This window comes from Chiloscyllium plagiosum, chromosome 24, assembly GCF_004010195.1.
Source record: "Chiloscyllium plagiosum isolate BGI_BamShark_2017 chromosome 24, ASM401019v2, whole genome shotgun sequence".
Taxonomy (NCBI): domain Eukaryota; kingdom Metazoa; phylum Chordata; class Chondrichthyes; order Orectolobiformes; family Hemiscylliidae; genus Chiloscyllium; species Chiloscyllium plagiosum.
The window spans coordinates 1,660,324-1,675,372 of record NC_057733.1 but is presented as its reverse complement, the minus strand read 5'-3'; the positions used below and the strand labels follow the sequence as shown (position 1 = coordinate 1,675,372).

Sequence of the window (15,049 nt, the reverse complement as noted above, 5' to 3'; positions counted from 1 at the left end):
AGCTGAACCCAAAGTTTGCATCAGTGAGTAGGTTATTGCTGAGCAGGTGCTGCTTGATAGGCATATTGATGACACCTTCCATCACTCTACTGATGACTGAGAGTAGACTGACTGGGCCAGGTTGGATTTGTACTGCTTTCTGTGAACAGGACACACCTGGGAAATTTTCCATACTGTCAGGTAGATGTCAGTGTTGTAACTGTACTGGAAGAGCTTGGCTAGGGTTTGGCCATTTCTGGAGCACAAGTCTTCAGTACTACTGCCAGAATTAGTAGGGCCCATCGCCTTTGCAGTATTCAGTGCCTTCAGTGTTTCTTAACATCATTTGAGAAATGATTCAAATTGGCTGAATCATTGGCATCGGTGATGTTAGGGATCTCTAAAGGAGTCTAAGATGGATCATCCAGTCAGTATTTCTGGCTGAAGACTGTTGTGAATGCTTTAGCCTTGTCTTTCTAACAGCATTGCGGAGTTACTGCCATGAAATGGATTGCAGCAGTTCAAGAAGGTAGCTCACGACCACCTTCTCAGGGGCAACTAAGACAATAAATGCTTGCCAGCATGTAAAACCCACATTCCTTGAATGAATAAAAAAAAATCAGCAAAATAAATTAAGGATAGCATTAGATCTAAATATGTGTCAAATAAAATTGTTCAAAAAAGTAACAAAGCTGAGTATTGGGAGGAATTTAGAATTTAGCAAAGGGTAGACCAAAAGATTGATCAAGAGAGGAAAATAGAGTATGTAAGGAAACTTGTAAAAGAACATATAAGTGGACTGTCAGAGCTTGCATAATTTTGTATAAGTAAAAAGATTAGTGAACACAAATGTACAATATGACATGGGGAGAATTGGTTTTGAAGGAACAGGACAATTAAGCAAACACTTTAGATATGTCTTTATAGCTCAATGGGCCAAATGACCTTCTATTGCACCTACTTTCCCTGTCTCCATTTATAATTCCATGACTTTGTTATCCATGAACTGTTTCCTTTTTAGTCATGTAATTGCTACTTTACAAAGTGAAAATTTTAATTATAAATCTGTTTTTCTGTGTTACTGGATAATATATTTTTCAAATGTTTGCTTTTACTGAACTAAGTTACATTCTCAAACTTTCTTTCAATTGCTTAAAGTTCTTTGAAATTTATGAATCACTGCAATGTCTTTAATAAAATTTACTGAAGTGAAAATTTATCACAGGCAAAGACTAATGATTTACAGTACTGCATACCCTGTCCTCCTCAAGGTTTCCCTCCCACTGTTCTCAGACTATTGGCCTCTGAATGTACCACTAGTCTCTTTAGTACTTACAAGTTCTCAGTCTACAACCATAGTAATGATGATTCCCTTTCATTTTCCCAATTTTCTCTCTCTCATTGGACTTATATCCATTCCTTTCTAAAAATAATGGGGCTGTTAATAGATTATAAATTAGGAGTTTATTCTCTCGTTCATCAGACTCTCAGCTGTCCTAGTGGCCAACTTGTTTCTACTGGCCTCTCCCAAAACCATGAAGAAAATGTTAGCAAACATTATTCCTCTTTAAAATCTGTATCAGTCTCCAGTGAAGAAGTACTCACAATCTCTCCCACTTGGCAAATGGCAGAATTTATATTTAATTAAAAAGCCTGGAATTACAAGGCTAGTCTCAGTAGTGGTGACCATGACAACTAGTGTTGATTGCTATTAAAAACCCATCTGGTTCACCCACATCCTTGTGGGAAGGAAACCTGCTAGCCTACCTGGTTTGGTCTACATGTGACTCCAGATTCACAGCAATGTGACTGCCTCTCAACTGTCCTCTGAAAAAGCCTAGCAAGTCTTGATTCAAGGGCAACTAGAGATAGACAGTAAATCTGGCCTTGCCAGTGATGCCTACATCCTGTGAAGGAATAAAGGAAAAAAAAACAAGGGCTTCCTGTAGACTTTCAGTTGGAAACCTTGAATTATCACGAGGGTTTATACAGTAAAACACAAATTCAATGCTGGTGCAAAACATGACTGAAGCATGTCAGCACATGGTTGTAATGCAACTGCATGCCAAGATTGGAATTTGTGCCAATCCAACCTACCTCATAGGATGTGAAACAAACATTGCCAAGCTGCAAAATGGAGGACAAGATGGACCACATTGTTTTCAGTTGATCCTCCATCAGCCCGATTCTTCCCAGAGAGCGCAGCAAACATAGGAAGTCTTCTTGCTCCTGTTTGCTAGTGATCTCACATGCTCTGCCCTGTCCAAGATGCAGAGACAAACCTCAGAACAGCAAATACTGGTCTAGTCAATAATTATAGAATAGGCAGAGGCACGCAGTAACCCAGTAATCTTAAAATGACTCAGCAAATGATCATCATCCAACAATACAAACATATGAAACATAATAACTGGAATAGATTAACAGGTCATCCAGTCTGTTTGACACCAATGTGATGCCTTAAAAATGCATCTCCCACATGGCTCCTGACAAGAACAAACAAATTCAGGTTAGTTAGAGGGAAAGAACGAGAAATATTCTTCTCCTCTCCCTTTTGGTTACTGTACTAGGTTCCAGAGCCACCTTTCTTTTTTAATAAGACCCTGGCTAATCAGTATATCGATCCCATTTATCCACTTTCCTTTGATATCCTTTGAAACTACTATCGAACTAAAAATGATCGATCTCAATCTGAAAGCTCAAATTGGCCTTTAGTAGCTATGGGGGGAGTCAGAGATCTAGCTCTCCACAGCCCTTGCTGTGAAGAACAGATTTCTAATTTTGCTCCACAATGATCTGCCTCTAATTATGTTTCATTGTTCTTGACTTCCCGCAACGTAGAAAATAATTTCTCCATATTTATCTGCCCGAGTTCTCAGAACATTTTTAACAATATTCTCCGGGTTGAGGACTATTAAAATGGAGCTGAAAATGTGTTGCTGGAAAAGCGCAGCAGGTCAGGCAGCATCCAAGGAATAGGAGAATCGACGTTTTGGGCATAAGCCCTTCTTCAGGAAGGGCTTATTAAAATGGACATGAGCTTGGAAATCACTGCCTGAGGGTGTGTGGGCCACAGATTCAATCATTGCTTCAAAAAGGGGATAGGAAATACCTGAAGACAGATTGAAAGATCATAGGAAAAGGTGGGACAGTGGGCTGAATTGAGCTGTTCATGCTGTGAGCAAGTATGGTCACAAGGGGCTGAATAGCCTCTTTCTGAGTTGCAAATGTTTCCCAATTCTATTTCTGCTCCAACCAGTTCAGTTGAAAAACACAGTTTCCACAAAGACAATCAATACAAACACCATCATCTAATCTTTGATCAAATTACTCATAATCTACATTTCTCAAAAGAATAAAAACCTATTTCTTTGGGCCTGTCTGCATAACAGTGGGTCAATGGCATAGAACTAGACCTTTCAACCCAGACAGAGATAAAAGCATAATTGAGGCATTTTAATTGCTTATTAATCTGTGGCTCCTACTTAAAGCTTTTCAGAACATCTTACATCATCTGAGGCCAAAACTATACATTCTAACTAAGGCCTAAGCAGGAATTATTTCAGGATCCAATTGTTAAAGTATTTAGTTTTTGTTGAATGGAGAGAGTGAAAGTGTGGGCAGGGAAATGATGTGGCTAATGACTTCATAGCTTCACAGGATTAGTTGACAGGCAATTTAAATAAGGTATTTAAAATGACAGAAGAATTTGATAGACATGGAGAAAATACTTCCACTGTTGGGCAAGTCGGAGAAAAGGGGTAGTATCTTCAAATTACAGACAATCATTCAGGAGGCAAACCAAAAACATTTAAACGTATGAATTAGGAGCAGGAATAGGCCATTCAGCCCCTTGAGCTTGCACCACTATTCTGAAAGATATTGGCTGATTTGATTGTAACTTCAAATCTTCATTTTCCCACAAATAGCCTTTCACCCCACTGATTATCAGAAATTTATCTACCCCTGATTTTTAAACAGTGATCCTAGTTCTATCCTCCCACAAAAGGAAATTTTGACATCTACTCTGACAAGACCCTTTGGGTTTTATAGTTCAATTGAATTGCCTCTTAATCTTCTAAACACCAGTAGATGTAAGACTTGCCTGTCCAGCCTTTCCTCATAAGATAAGGATTCAGATATCAGTATCTTCTCTCAACTGTTTTCAATGCTTTAATTAAGTTTAATCCTTCCTTAAGATTAATACTGTTCACAGTACTCCAGATGTAGTCTCACTAGTGCCCTAACTATAGCCTGTTTTTTGTACTCAGTTCCCCTTGTAATAAATGATCATTTTCATTAGCTTTTGTAATTACTTGTTGTATCTGTTAGCTAACATTGTGATTCATGCACTAGGACATGCAATTCCACCTGCAATTTCTCACTATTTAGATCATACACTTGCTTTTTATTCTATCAAAATGGACAATTTTTCAATTTTCCACACTATACTCCATTTGACAAATCTATGCTCACTCACTTATCCAAACCATATCCCTTTATAACCTCCTTACATCCTCTTCACAATTCAACTGAACTTTTTTAGTTGACCACAGATGGTAATTCCTCACATAAAGTGGAGCAGAGACCTAGAACACTGTTCCCCAAATGGCTAAAGAACATAAAAACTAGGAGCAGGCATAGGCCATTCAATCCTTTGAGCCTGCTAAGCCTAGTGCAATGGTTTAATAATCCACATTCGCACCATGCTCCTTTAAAATCTGAAAACAAAACTGTCTATCTTGAACATATTCAATGACTTTGCCTCTACAGCATTCCAAAGGTTCACTACCCTCTGAGTGAAGAAATGTTTCCCAATCTCAGTCCTAAATGGTCTAACCCATTACCTGAGACTATGTTCCCCTCACATCCTTCTAAACTCTAGAGAATATAGGCACAGCCAAACCAATTCATCCTCATAGAAGGCTGGATAGCTCAGTTGGGTGGGTTGGCTGAAATGCAGATTGATGCCAACAGTGTGGCTTCAATTCTTGCACTGGCTGAGGTTACTATGAAGGCTCTTCTTTCTCATCTTTGTTCCTTAATTGAGGCACGGTGACCCTTAGATTAAATTTACCACCAGTCTTCTCTCTTTATTGATAGAGCAGTTCTCCAGGTCTATAGCAATTGTCATATGTTTCCTCAGTTTAACTTTTCTTAATCATTTTAAAGCTTCCTTGGATCCTACTCACAACTTAATTGGAAAGATTACATTTAGGTCTTTTAGAGAATATCATGAATAGCTGTCCCCCCAAGAATTCCACTAGTATTCCACTGGTCACTGCCTGCCTTATTAAAAGGTCCATTTATTCCACTCTCTGCTCCTTGTCTGTCAACCAATTCTCAATCCATATTACCCTTTACCCTACATGTTTTAACTTTGCCCCTTAACATCTTTTGAGGAACTTATCAAAATCTTCTGAAAATTCAAATATACCACATCTACTGGTTCTCCCTCATCTGCTTTACTAGTTACATCCTCAAGAATCTCCAGCAGATTGGTTAAGCATGATTTGCTCTCATGCTCGCTTTGTCCTAACCACCCCGTGCTTTCCAAATCTCTTCTTCTCACATCTTTTATAACAGACTCTTGTATTTTCCCCACTACTGATGTAAGGCTAACTGGTCTGTAATTCTGTTTTATTCTTTCCCTTCTTTTCTAAATTTGGTGTTGTTACATTTTCCACTCTCCAACCTGTAGGAATTGCTTCAGAATCAATATAATTGGGCTCAATGGAGATGACACGATGGCTCAGTGGTTAGTACTGCTGCCTTACAGTGCAAGGGACTCGGGTTTGATTCCAGACTCAGGTGACTGTCTGTGTGGAGTTTGCACATTCTCCCTATGTCTGTGTGGGTTCTGTCCGGGTGCTCCAGTTTCCTCCCACAATCTAAAGATGTGCAGGTTAGGTGAATTGGCTGTGCTGAATTGCCCAGAGTGTTCAAGGATGTGTAGGTTAGATGCATTAGTCAGGGGAATATAGAGTACAGGAATGGGTCTGGGTGGGTTACTCTTCGGAGGGTCAGTGTGGACTTGTTGGGACAAAATGGCCTGTTTCCACGCTGGCGTTTCTATGAAATTATTTTGATGTATTTACTATTTATTATCACATGTATTTTATTACAAAATACAGACAAAAGTGTTGTAGAGCCTCATCACTCTCTGGTGCCATTTTAAAATACAGAAAAATAAACTACAAGATAGAATATAAAGGCAGAAAAACAAAGACATTTTAAAAAAGTTCAACTTTAATGTCCTTCTTGTTAGGTGCTCAGCCATGGGCCTGGAGTGGCCAGGCGTGAGTCCCCTTGCCACACTGCTGAAACCAGAGTCATCATTCTCTGGCGCATCTTGCTTCCACTGATGCTGTCATCACTATAAGTCCTTGATGGACCTCGCCACCACTAATGCTGCCAGGTCCAGCACCAGACCAATGCATTCAATATTTCCAAGGCCACTTCCTTTAAAACTCTGGGATGTAGATTATCAGGTATTGATTATTTGTCAGCCATTAACCTTATCAATTTCTCCAGCAACATTTTCTTACTAATACTGATTTCCTTCAATTCCATCCTCTCACTAGACCCTTAGTTCCCAAATATTTCTGAGGAACTATTTATGCTTTTTTTATTGTGAAGACAGAACCAACATGTGTTCAATTCTGTTGCCATTTCTTTGTTCTCCATTATAATTTCCCAGTTTCTTATTGTAAAAAAAACGGACATTTATCTTTCCTAATCTTTTTCTCTTCATATATACATAAAACCTTTTATGGTCAGTTTCTATGTTCACTGCAATTTTATTCTCAAACTCGATTTTCCCCTTCCAACCAAACTTTTTGTCCTCTTTTGCTGAATTCTAAAATGCTCCTAATCCTCAAGTTTGCTGCTTTTTCTTGCAAATTTTGGATCCAATGTTATCCCACATTTCCTTTGTAAGGAAGGATTCAGCAACCTTTCCTGTTCAATTTTCGTGCCAGAAATGCACAGTTGTTGTAATTCATGTACATGTTCTTTATTGCCTATCGACCATCAACCTTTTAATAAGGTTCAGCAAATCATCCTTGCTAACTTATGTCTCATACTGTCATAGTTCTGTTATGGACCAGATCAAACACCCTTAAAACGTAACATGGACATAGCTTAGACCCTAACTTTTATCTTATTTAAAGGTGATGCATTCCAGATGTGATTTTATTTGTCAAACAACTAGACTTTAATTAAAACACACTTGATTCTTACACCGCAGTTAAAATGCAAACTTTAACTTGATCAAAATACTTAACAAAATAAAATTAACTACCACTCAACTACTGTTCCAATAGTCTAGATTAGCGTGGTGCTGAAAAAGCACAGCAGGTCAGGCAGCATCCGAGGAACAGGAAGATCAACATTTCGGGCAAAGGCGTTTCCTGATCTCCAGCATCTGCAGTCCTCACTTTTGCCTACTGTTCCAATAGAGCAGCATCCCATAAACATATCCTTGGCAAAACAGATTTCCATCATTTGCTATCTCCTCCAGTCAGGAGAGGAACAACTGAAGGAATCTAGCCAGAGAGAGATAACACAAGGTTTTTGCAGCAGAGAGAGCTGTATAACTTTGCTCTTTCTTTCTACCTTGTTCTTAACATTCTGCACCAAGGTAGTTGAACCTAAGGTGGCGCATTATGTACTGACATTATACACTTTTCAATGTACTCCTGTACTTTCATACTCGAGTACGTGATAATTACATCAAAATAAAAATTAAAATCAGTTTCAGCTCCAAACCCCCAACTTCAACAACTGAAAGGAGAACTAAAACCTGGGTCTGTGTGAGTCTGACTGCACCCACACATAATTCTTTTGTCTACTTAAAAAAATCCAAGCTATTTACTTGGCTTTCCATGGAGCAAACACCTCATCACTATGTTTACAACATCCCTCTTCAAAAGAAACAGGACAGAACAAATCCCTCTTAAAGGCACATATTGTCACAATTCCCTTTATTCAGACTTAGGGCCCTAGTTTTATATTCAAACACATCACTCTCCATCATATTATGGTTGCTCTTTCTCATGGGGCCTCTCATAACTAGATGGTTAATTAATCCTTTCTCATTGCATAGCACACACTCTAAAATAGTCTGCTCCCTGGTTGGTTCCTCAATGTATTGGTGTAAAAAACAATTATTATCTATGTGCTTTCTTGCTAAGCTTATGTTTACAGGTGACGATAGCCAGGAGCCAGAATGATCAAGTGCAGAGGTATGAATTGAAAATGTATAAGTACTTTATTAGAAGGTCATCCAAATCTCTACTGCCTATATCCTGAATTGCAGCAAGTCCCGGTTCACTGTGCTCACTGATCTGCAGGGTATGTTTGATCATTAGCAGTAAACTGATAGAGAGCAGAGGGGACAATCCCACCTGATTGAGGTAGAAATATGTTTCTGATTCCTGTAGACTCAGTTGTTGTTTCTGCATGTCATCCAGGCCTGCCAGTAGCTCATAAAACACATGGTAATTCCGCTCATTATGTGCCTTAAACATAAAAGAACCATCAGTAACCAAGTCACAGAAATTTATCAATCTCTATTGAGCCAGAAATCAACTCAAATCCTTAGAGCGTGCAGAGTTACTAGTGAGCAGGCCAATATTCACAAAACACTGACCTGAAAGACAAGCCTGGATCTTTCTAGCAGATAGTGGGAGATGGAGGTTCCAACCACGCGACCCCTGAAGCATTGCAAACAAAACATCAGTTTTTGACAACCAGTGACCTCATCAAAGGATTAGTGAGCTATTATTCGCCAGATTTAATCTTTACATTGTTTCTGTTCTCACAGCAGGTTGCACTACTGGCGCTTTGTAAGAATCACACCCCATTTAAACCTCCCAGCACTCAATATGGCAGAGGACAAGGCTTAGAACTTTCTCAAATAGAGGAGTGAATAGTTATGTAGTGGTCTAGTCACTAAATTAGTAATCCAGACCAAGGGACATAGGTTCAAATCCCACCCCAACAGATGGTGAAATTTGAATTCAGTTAACAAAACTGCAAGTCTACTCGCAAGGGTGAAATAATTGCGGTGAAAAATCCATCTGGTTCTCCAATGCCCTTTTGAGAAGAAAATCTGCCATGCTTCTTTTTTATTTTGAATTCATTCACAGGATGTGGGCATCTCTAGCTGGGCCAGCATTTATTGCCATGGAGAAGGTAGTGATGAACCACTGCAGTCCTTCACATATGGATACCCAACTCCCGTTAGGGAGGGAGGTTCAGGATTTTGACTCAGCGACAATGAAAGAACAGTGATTTATTCCCAAGTCAAGTCAAGATGGTGAGTGCTAGGATAGGAACTTGCAGGTAGTTGTGGTCCCATGTATCCACTTTCCCTTTCTTTCTAGAAGGCAGTGATCAAGGGTTTGAATGGTGCTGGCTAAGAGTCTTTGGTGAATCTTTGCAATGCACCTTGTTATGGTAGACAATGCTGCTATTGAATGTTGGTGATGGAAGGTGGGAATGTTGAAGGTGTTAGATAGGGAGGCAATGTCCTAGTGGTACTATTGCTAGACTGTTAATCCAGTAAACTTCTGGGGACCTGGATTTGAATCCCACTACAGCACATAGTGTAATTTGAACTCAGTAAAATCTGGAAGTAAGCATCTCATGATGACTGTTGATGGTTGGAAAAACCTATCTTGTTCACTAATGTCCTTCAGGGAAGGAGTCTGGCCTATATGTAACTCCAGACCTACAGCAATGTGGTTGACTCTTAACTGTCCTCAGGGTAATGAGGGATGGGCAATAAATACTGACTTGGCCAGCAACGGCCTCATCCCATAAATGAAAGTTTTTTTAAAAAATGAAGCAGGCTGCTTTGTCCTGAATGGTGTCAAGTGCAGTTAGAGTTGCACTCTTTCAGGCTATTTCAGGGAGTATTTCATCACCCTGCAAATTCGTGCCTTTTGGATGATGGACAGGCTTTGGGGAGTCAGGAGATATGAGGTATTTACTGCAGGATTCCTAGCCTCTAACCTGCTCTTCCCATAGTATTTATACAGCGGCTCCAGTTCAGTTCCTGGCGAATGGTAACTCCTCGGATGTTGACACTGGGGAATTCAGTGACATTTTTGCCACCGATCATCAAGAGATGATGGTTAGATTCTGTCTTCTTGGACATGGTCATTGCCTGGCACCTGTGTGGCATGAATGTTTCTTGTCACTTATTAGCCCAAGCCTGGATATTATCCCTTTTGGACATGGGGTGTTTCCATATCTGAGGAATCACTAATGTTGTTAAACATCATGCACTCATCAGTGAAAACCCAACTTCTGACCTTAAGATGGAGGGAAGGTCATTGATGAAGTAGCTGAAGATTGTTGGGCCGAGGTCACTACCCAGAGGAACTCCGGCAGAGAGAGTCTGAGTCTCAAATGACTGAACTCCAACAACTGATATGGCAGGTAGGACTTGATTGAGTTGGGATATCTGCTCAGCATGGATGGGTTGGACTGAAGGGTCTGTTTCCATGCTGTACATCTCTATGATTCTATAACCACAACTTGATCTGGACTACACTTGATACCAGACCCACAGCAATGAGGTTGACATTCTGAAATGGCCTAGCAAGCCAATCAATATTTCAAAGAAAGGTAATAAATGAGTTAAAATACTCAGCATTGTAAATGAAAGAAAGCAAATGCAATATTTTCAGCCCTGCAAAATCCTCCTTACTAACACTGGGGAGTTGTGCCAAAATTGGGAGACCTGTCCCATATAGACTGGTCAAGCAACACCATTACATAGTCATACTTACAGAAGCACATCTAACAGCTGATGTCCCAGATACCACCATTACTATTCTTGGATATGTCCTGACCCACCAGCAGGGCAGACCCAGGAGACGTGGCGGTATACTGGCGTATCAGTCCAGAGTGAGTTGCTCTCGGATTCCTCAACATTGACTCCACACCCCATGAAGTCTCATGGTAACAGGTCAAACATGGGCAAGGAAATATTCTGCAGATTACTGTGTGTTACACCCTATCATTCTCACGGAATTAGACCTTACAAAAAATGTCCCAGACAACACCAAGCCTAGGAATGTCTGGTTCTACAGATAAGACAGATCCAGCAGAGGTGGCAAAACAATGGCGTATAATTGGGAGCATTCAAATTGACTCTGGATCCTATGAAGTCTGAAGGCCTCCCCTCCTGCTGATTGTCACATACCCCTCAATTTCAATTCCTCCATGTTAGACACCACTTGGAAGAAGCACTGAGAGTGGCAAAGACACAGAATATATACCACGGTGAGGGACTTCAATGTTCATCCCCAGAGTGGCTCAGCAGCCCAACTTGTGGCTGAATCCAAAAAGCCACAGTTCCTCTCCTCAGTCTGTAGCAGGTCTGAGGAAACCAACAAGAGGAGAAAGTGAGGTCTGCAGTTGCTGGAGATCAGAGCTGGAAATGTGTTGCTGGAAAAGCGCAGCAGGTCAGGCAGCATCCAGGGAACAGGAGAATCGACGTTTCGGGCATAAGCCCTTCTTCAGGAATTCGAAACCAACAAGAGGGCAAATCCAACTGGACCTCATCTTCACCTATTTGCTTGCCAGAGACGCATCTCTCTCTGATAGTACTGGTAAGAATGACCGTAGAGCAATCACTTCAAAGTTGTTGAGGTGACAAAGTCCTATCCTCACATTGAGGATGCTATTAATTGAATTGTGAGGAACTAACATCTTGTGAAATGGGACAGATCTAGAAACTCAAGACTGGGCACCCATGAGTTCCCATGGGATGTCAGCAGTAGAGTTGTACTCAAACTCTCATCTGTAACCTCATAGGTGGCATCTCGTCAACTTTACTGTTAACATCAAGTCAAGGGGATCAACCCTGGTTCATGATGAGAGCAGGAGTACATGTCAGGTGCAACAATCTGGTGAAGCAACAACACAGATCTATTGTCCAGCATGCAAAAGACAACGTTAAGTTACGAGGCTAGTTGGGATTGAGGTTCACAAGGAGGAGGTGTTAGCAATTCTGGAAAGTGTGAAAATAGGTAAATCCCCTGGGCTGGTTGGGATTTATCCAAGGATTCTCTGGGAAGCCAGGGAGGAGATTGCAGAGCCTTTGGCTTTGATATTTCTGTCATCATTGTCTACAGAAATAGTGCCAGAAGATTGAAGGATAACAAATTTCCCCTTGTTCAAGGGGAGTAGGAGCAACCCTGTTAATTATAGACCAGGAAGCCTTACTTCGGTTGTGGGTAAAGTGTTGTAAAGGGTTACAAGAGATAGGATTGATAATCATCTAAAAAGGAACACATTGATTAGGGATAGTCAACATAGTTTTGTGAAGGGTAGGTCGTGCCTCACAAACCTTATTGAGATGGTGACCAAACAGGTGGATGAGGGTAAAGTAGTTGATGTGGTGTATATGGATTTCAGTAAGGCGTTCACAAAGGTTCCCGACAGTAGGCTATTGCAGAAAATACGGAGGTATGGGATTGAGGGTGATTTAGCGGTTTGGATCAGAAATTGGCTAGCTGACAGAAGACAGAGGGTGGTGGTTGATGGGAATTATTCAGCCTGGAGTTCAGTTACTCATGATGTACCACAAGGATCTGTTTTGGGGCCACGGCTTTTTGTCATTTTTATAAATGACCTGGATGAGGGCTTAGAAGGATGGGTTAGTAAAGTTGCAGATGACACTAAGTTTGGTAGAGTTGTGGATAGTGACAAAGGATGCTGTAGGTTATAGACAGACATGGATAAGCTGCAGAGCTGGGTTGAGAGTTGACAAATGGAGTTTAATGCAGAAAACTGTGAGATGATTCACTTTGGAAGGAGTAACAGGAATGCATAGTACTGAACTAATGGTAAGATTCTTGGTAGTGTCGATGAGCAGATGGATCTTTGTGTCCAGGTACATAGATCCTTGAACGTTGCCACCCACGTTGATAGGGTTGTTATGAAGGCATACGATGTGTTAGCTTTAGTTGGTAGATGAATTGAGTTTCAGAGCCATGAGGTCATGCTGCAGCTCTACAAAACTGTGCTGCAGCAGCAGTTGGAGTATTGCATACCGTTCTAGTCACCGCATTATAGGAAGGATGTGGAAGCTTTGGAAAGAGTTCAAAGGAGAGTTACTCGGGTGTTGCCAAATATGGAGGGAAGGTCTTATGAGGAAAAGCTGAGGGACTTGAGACTGCTTTCATTAGAGAGAAGGTTGAGAGGTGATTTAATTGAGACATATAAGATAATCTGAGGGTTAGATAGGGTGGACAGTGAGAGCCTTTTTCCTCGGTGACATAGCTTTAAATTGAGAGGTGATAGACATAGAACAGATGTCAAAGGTAGTTTCTTTACTCAGAGTAGTAGAGGTGTGGAATGCACTGCCTGCAACAGTCGTAGACCTGCCAACTTTAAGGGCATTTAAATGTTCATTGGATAAACATATGGATGAAAATGGAATAGTGTAGGTTAGATGGGCTTCAGATTGATTTTGTAGTCGGCGCAACATTGAGGGCTGAAAGGCCTGTCCTGCATTAGAATGTTCGATGTTCTATGATCAGTGATTCCACAACAATATATCAGACCTAAGGACTGCAGTCCTGCCACAACCAGTCATGAATGTTGGTGAATTAACTAACAGGAATAAGATTCTGTGCAAATATCTCAGTCCTCAAAAACAGATAATCCTCCAACACACCAATGTGAAAGATAAGGCTGAAACATTCACAACAACGTTCAGCCAGAATCCCATTAAAACAAGTTGACTTGGTGACCAGACATTTGGATGGCACTGCCAAAAGCAGACTTTCAACTGGCTGAATCGCTTCAAAAACCCCTTGTGGCAAATTGCAGACACTGGCGGTAAGGCAGAAGATGGCTTAATGAAGAGCAGAGAGCAAAGCTTTGGAAGGCAACCAGGCATTCATAGTCCTGTCCACTCCAATTAATAGACATTTCGTAAAATAGCAGTGAACATTCCCATCCATAACCTCGATGCATCGTTTCAGCAGCATGTCTCCTCTCCTGGTGACCATCTGGTAATCACACATCTATGTCCCCAGCAGTCAGGAAATGTAGTTCCCAATGAGAATGAAAGATAGTTCAGTAGAAATCACAACCAACACAGTAAATGCTACCCATCCATTGATACTTGGGCTTGGTGTGGTTATTAAAAGATGTATGTAAATTTAAATAAGACAGCAAACACTGGTTTCAACAGCAGATCGATCATCTGATACTTACTGAAGGATATGGATCCACAGGAGTTTCCCAAACCTGCTGGAGTTATTGTTCAGGACAGTTTTAGCATTCCCAAAGGCTTCCAGGATGGGAAAGACCTCAGTTACCTGTGGTGAGGAGCAAGAAAAGTCAGGTTACATCTTATTGCTTTCATAATCCACATTGACAAGAATGTGTGCACAGGATGTTGGAACATAGATAGGATGAATGTTGTTGTGTATACGACATGCAAATTGCAATGTAGTGTTTTACCCATGTGGCAAAAAGGAAACAGCATTAACATACTGGAGTACTGTAAACAGAATGGCCAGACAGTCATTATCACAGTGTAGGCTGTAATTGCACATAGGAACACTGGAATCCCTATCCCAGCACACTCCAAAGGAATTTCCCAGGAAGTTGAATTTTCTGTTCAACAATTGCTCAACGCCTAGCACCCACCAAAAGTCTCCATCTAAATTATAGACTTCAGAGAGTTCCAATGAAATTAAATAAAAAAGGTATTCAGAAAAGGTTGGACCACTAAATATATAGTATAACCCCTGAGTTCAACAGATCTCATACTTAACGCAATCCTACCCCACAGCATTACAGACTCCTTACAGCCAAAATCTGACCATCTCTTTTTCCCCCACTCCTGCCCACTCCAGATACAATAACCCCATTTCCCAATCTGGACACATCCCACCCTTTCTTCTACTCTGGACCCTTTTAAGAACATAGCACACAAAACATAGAACATTAAAGTGCATTACAGGCCTTTCAGCCCTCGATGTTACGCCGAACTGTGAAACCAATCTGAACCCTATCTATTCTGCACTGTTCCATT

The 15,049-nt window shown here is 40.8% G+C and overlaps 1 protein-coding gene across 1 annotated transcript in view; it reads right to left on the bottom strand.

Annotated features, from left to right (window-relative positions):
* LOC122562332 (unconventional myosin-XV-like) overlaps positions 1–15,049 on the bottom strand; it is a 447,653-nt gene that overhangs the window by 379,805 nt on the left and 52,799 nt on the right. Inside the window, exons 6-9 of the mRNA XM_043715207.1 lie at positions 14,224–14,327; positions 8,633–8,696; positions 8,388–8,501; positions 2,077–2,238 (exon numbers count right to left, since the gene is read on the bottom strand). Coding sequence (XP_043571142.1) covers positions 2,077–2,238; positions 8,388–8,501; positions 8,633–8,696; positions 14,224–14,327 — 444 coding nt within the window. The remainder of the gene's footprint in view (positions 1–2,076; positions 2,239–8,387; positions 8,502–8,632; positions 8,697–14,223; positions 14,328–15,049) is intronic.